General features: G+C 35.1%; 7 protein-coding genes and 1 pseudogene, besides 1 other annotated feature; 1 reads left to right on the forward strand and 7 right to left on the reverse strand. All coding sequences in view use genetic code 11, as the record gives it.

The window, feature by feature from the left end:
• petD (cytochrome b6/f complex subunit IV) overlaps window positions 1-268 on the forward strand; it is a 1225-nt gene extending 957 nt beyond the window's left edge. The window contains exon 2 of the mRNA in view: window positions 1-268. This exon is cut by the window's left edge and continues 207 nt beyond it. Within this exon, the coding sequence (YP_358709.1) occupies window positions 1-268 (268 nt within the window).
• Window positions 1-5000: part of a sequence feature (LSC,large single-copy region) that runs on past both edges of the window.
• On the reverse strand, window positions 456-1469 carry rpoA (RNA polymerase alpha subunit). Its single transcript has one exon. It carries the CDS (start codon window positions 1467-1469, stop codon window positions 456-458), a length of 1014 nt encoding a protein of 337 aa, YP_358710.1.
• Window positions 1535-1951, reverse strand: rps11 (ribosomal protein S11). Its single transcript has one exon. It carries the CDS (start codon window positions 1949-1951, stop codon window positions 1535-1537), a length of 417 nt encoding a protein of 138 aa, YP_358711.1.
• Window positions 2053-2166, reverse strand: rpl36 (ribosomal protein L36). Its single transcript has one exon. It carries the CDS (start codon window positions 2164-2166, stop codon window positions 2053-2055), a length of 114 nt encoding a protein of 37 aa, YP_358712.1.
• A4U62_pgp039 (initiation factor 1) lies at window positions 2179-2496 on the reverse strand (annotated as a pseudogene).
• rps8 (ribosomal protein S8) lies at window positions 2603-3007 on the reverse strand. The gene has a single exon. It carries the CDS (start codon window positions 3005-3007, stop codon window positions 2603-2605), a length of 405 nt encoding a protein of 134 aa, YP_358713.1.
• Window positions 3176-3544, reverse strand: rpl14 (ribosomal protein L14). Its single transcript has one exon. The coding sequence runs from the start codon at window positions 3542-3544 to the stop codon at window positions 3176-3178; it is 369 nt and encodes a 122-aa protein (YP_358714.1).
• The window catches only part of rpl16 (ribosomal protein L16), a 1425-nt gene continuing 93 nt past the window's right edge, over window positions 3669-5000 (reverse strand). The window contains exon 2 of one mRNA in view: window positions 3669-4064. Within this exon, the coding sequence (YP_358715.1) occupies window positions 3669-4064 (396 nt within the window).

Raw genomic sequence — 5000 nt, forward strand, 5'->3', positions numbered from 1 at the left:
TTTGGAAATATTACCTGAATGGTATTTCTTTCCTGTATTTCAAATACTTCGTACAGTGCCCAATAAATTATTGGGGGTTCTTTTAATGGTTTCAGTACCTGCGGGATTATTAACAGTACCTTTTTTAGAGAATGTTAATAAATTCCAAAATCCATTTCGCCGTCCAGTAGCGACGACTGTCTTTTTGATTGGTACCGCAGTCGCCCTTTGGTTGGGCATTGGTGCAACATTACCTATTGATAAATCCCTAACTTTAGGTCTTTTTTAAATTTTTAAATTGATTCAATTGTGAAATAACACGACATGTGTATCTAGGGAATAGTTTCTTCAAAGCGAATTCTCCCTAGATACATCTATTCAATTTAATTCTGAATTTATTTTGAATATATGATATATTAATATATTAATTGTGCTAAAGAGTTTCAATCTATTTTCACTAAGTAAGTCCAATAGATTTAAAACTTATTTTTTGCTAAATCAATTACGAAATATTTTTCTAAAATGCCCAATATCCGTTTTACATCTTCGCTACGAAAATGTTCAATTTTCATAAGATCTTCTTGGCTGTTATTCAAAAGGTCCAACAATGTATATATATTGGACATTTTGAGGCAATTATAGATCCTGGAAGGCAATTCTGATTGGTCAATAAAAATCGATTTCAATGCTATTTTTTTTTTGTTTTTTATGAGTTTAGCCAATTTATCATGAAAGGTAAAAGGGGATAAAGGAACCGTGTGTTGATTGTCCTGTAAATATAAGTTGTCTTCCTCCATATGTAAAAAGGGAATAAATAAATCAATTAAATTTCGGGATGCTTCATGAAGTGCTTCTTTCGGAGTTAAACTTCCGTTTGTCCATATTTCGAGAAAAAGTATCTCTTGTTTTTCATTCCCATTCCCATAAGAATGAATACTATGATTCGCGTTTCGAACAGGCATGAATACAGCATCTATAGGATAACTTCCATCTTGAAAGTTATGTGGCGTTTTTATAAGATATCCACGATTTCTCTCTATTTGTAATCCAATACAAAAATCAATTGGTTCCGTTAAACTGGCTATATGTTGTGTATTATCAACGATTTCTACATAAGGCGGCAAGATGATATCTTGGGCAGTTACAGATCCAGGACCCTTGACACAAATAGATGCGTCAGAAGTTCCATATAGATTACTTCTTAATATAATTTCTTTCAAATTCATTAAAATTTCATGTACCGATTCTTGAATGCCCGTTATGGTAGAATATTCATGTGGGACTTTCTCAGATTTTACACGTGTGATACATGTTCCTTCTATTTCTCCAAGTAAAGCTCTTCGCATCGCAATGCCTATTGTGTCGGCTTGGCCTTTCATAAGTGGAGACAGAATAAAGCGTCCATAATAAAGGCGTTTACTGTCTGTTCTTGATTCAACACACTTCCACTGTAGTGTCCGAGTAGATACTGTTACTTTCTCTCGAACCATAGTACTATTATTTGATTAGATCATCGAATCTTTTATTTCTCTTGAGATTTCTTCAATGTTCAGTTCTACACACGTCTTTTTTTCGGAGGTCTACAGCCATTATGTGGCATAGGAGTTACATCCCGTACGAAAGTTAATAGTATACCACTTCGACGAATAGCTCGTAATGCTGCATCTCTTCCGAGACCGGGACCTTTTATCATGACTTCTGCTCGTTGCATACCTTGATCCACTACTGTACGGATAGCGTTTGCTGCTGCGGTTTGAGCAGCAAACGGTGTTCCTCTTCTCGTACCTTTGAATCCAGAAGTACCGGCGGAGGACCAAGAAACTACTCGACCCCGTACATCTGTAACAGTGACAATGGTATTATTGAAACTTGCTTGAACATGAATAACTCCCTTTGGTATTCTACGTGCACCCTTACGTGAACCAATACGTCCATTCCTACGCGAACTAATTTTCGGTATAGCTTTTGCCATATTTTATCATCTCGTAAATATGAGTCAGAGATATATGGATATATCCATTTCATGTCAAAACAGATTCTTTATTTGTACATCGGCTCTTCTGGCAAGTCTGATTATCCCTGTCTTTGTTTATGTCTCGGGTTGGAACAAATTACTATAATTCGTCCCCGCCTACGGATTAGTCGACATTTTTCACAAATTTTACGAACGGAAGCTCTTATTTTCATATTTCTCATTCCTTACCTTAATTCTGAATCTATTTCTTGGAAGAAAATAAGTTTCTTGAAATTTTTCATCTCGAATTGTATTCCCACGAAAGGAATGGTGAAGTTGAAAAACGAATCCTTCAAATCTTTGTTGTGGAGTCGATAAATTATACGCCCTTTGGTTGAATCATAAGGACTTACTTCAATTTTGACTCTATCTCCTGGCAGTATCCGTATAAAACTATGCCGGATCTTTCCTGAAACATAATTTATAATCAGATCTAAACAAACCCGGAACAGACCGTTGGGAAGCGATTCAGTAATTAAAGCTTCATGACTCCTTTTTGGTTCTTAAAGTCCCTTTGAGGTATCAACTAATAAGAAAGATATTAGACAACCCCCCTTTTTTCTTTTTCACAAATAGGAAGTTTCGAATCCAATTTGGATATTAAAAGGATTACCAGATATAACACAAAATCTCTCCACCTATTCCTTCTAGTCGAGCCTCTCGGTCTGTCATTATACCTCGAGAAGTAGAAAGAATTACAATCCCCATTCCACCTAAAATTCGCGGAATTCGTTGATAATTAGAATAGATTCGTAGACCAGGTCGACTGATTCGTTTTAAATTTAAAATATTTCTATAGGGTCTTTTCCTATTCCTTCTATGTCGCAGGGTTAAAACCAAAAAATATTTGTTTTTTTCTCGATGTTTTCTCACGTTTTCGATAAAACCTTCTCGTAAAAGTATTTGAACAATATTTTCGGTAATATTAGTAGATGCTATTCGAACCACCCTTTTTCGATCCATATCAGCATTTCGTATAGAAGTTATTATCTCAGCAATAGTGTCCCTACCCATGATGAACTAAAATTATTGGGGCCTCCAAATTTGATATAATCAACGTGTTTTTTACTTATTTTTTTTTTGAATATGATATGAATTATTAAAGATATATGCGTGAGACACAATCTACTAATTAATCTATTTCTTTCAAATACCCCACTAGAAACAGATCACAATTTCATTTTATAATACCTCGGGAGCTAATGAAACTATTTTAGTAAAATTTAATTCTCTCAATTCCCGGGCGATTGCACCAAAAATTCGAGTTCCTTTTGGATTTCCTTCTTGATCAATAACAACTGCAGCATTGTCATCATATCGTATTATCATCCCGTTGTCACGTTTGAGTTCTTTACAGGTCCGCACAATTACAGCTCTGACTACTTCTGATCTTTCTAGGGGCATATTTGGTACGGCTTCTTTGATCACAGCAACAATAACGTCACCAATATGAGCATATCGACGATTGCTAGCTCCTATGATTCGAATACACATCAATTCTCGAGCCCCGCTGTTATCCGCTACATTTAAATGGGTCTGAGGTTGAATCATTTTTTTAATCCGTTCTTTGAATGCAAAGGGCGAAGAAAAAAAAGAAATATTTTTGTCCAAAAAAAAAGAAACATGCGGTTTCGTTTCATATCTAAGAGCCCTTTCCGCATTTTTTTCTATTACATTACGAAATAATGAATTGAGTTCGTATAGGCATTTTAGATGCTGCTAGTGAAATAGCCCTTCTGGCTATATTTTCTGTTACTCCACCCATTTCATAAAGTATTCGACCCGGTTTAACAACAGCTACCCAATATTCAGGGGATCCTTTTCCTGAACCCATACGTGTTTCTGCGGGTCTTAGTGTAACTGGTTTGTCTGGAAATATACGTACCCATATTTTTCCACCACGACGTGCATTTCGTGTCATTGCTCGTCGGCCTGCTTCTATTTGTCTAGATGTAATCCAAGCAGGTTCAAGTGCCTGAAGAGCATATTTACCGAAAGAAATATGATTACCTCGATGAGATATTCCCTTCATTCTTCCTCTATGTTGTTTACGGAATCTGGTTCTTTTGGGGTTATAGTTGATGGTTGTTTCTGAATTCCATCTCTACTACAGAACCGGACGTGAGAGTTTCTTCTCATCCAGCTCCTCGCGAATAAAAGGATTCCAAAAAATTTAATTAGAATTAAGCTAGAATAGTCAATCTTAAGTTAAGATATATATGTATTTACTGAGTAATACCTTGAACGTGGGATTCTTTGAGATTTCATTCAATCTATTAGTAATTTGTATATCTTGTTTGAATAGATAACTAAACTTTTGAGTTTTATAAATAGAAATCTAAAAAAAAATTGTATTATTATACCAAATCCTTATTTTGTCCTTTATTGTATTGTCCTAAATTTTGCAATAAAAAAAGTTTTCGCGGGCGAATATTGACTCTTTCAATCCCTATTTCATTTGTAGGGTTAACTCGTGACTTCTCAGATCTCCGAATACATGAATTAATCTCTGGTTCGTTCCGCCATCCCGACCAGTGAATCATTAAGATTCCTTTTTCAATAGAATCTTTTGCATTCACAAGTTCCGTCGTTCCCATCACTTCTTACTTAATGGTTAGGTCCGAATTCTACAATGGAGCTCAGAATGAAATTGGTTCTTGAGTCAATCTTCTCAGTCTTTATTGGCTCGAAGCTCTTGATTTTTTGTTCTATTTCTATAAGAAGATTCATTTTATTATGGTATGAATGCGTATTGATGCTTTATTACACTGCCTTTTATGAGATTACTCATAGACCTTACATATTGGAATTTTATATCATTGGTATTCTTTTTCTCTCTTTCTCTCATCCTTCCATTTATCCACATCTTTTTTGTCTATTTTGCTTTACAACTTAGAATCAGATTTCCTTTTTTGTTTATGCAAAAGATTTCAGTTGCTACAAAGATATGACCTATATATCATATCTTGACTGGTTCTTTAGATCCAGATAATGCGAAGTGATGGGT

This window comes from Nicotiana sylvestris, chloroplast (assembly GCF_000393655.2).
Source record: "Nicotiana sylvestris chloroplast, complete genome".
Taxonomy (NCBI): domain Eukaryota; kingdom Viridiplantae; phylum Streptophyta; class Magnoliopsida; order Solanales; family Solanaceae; genus Nicotiana; species Nicotiana sylvestris.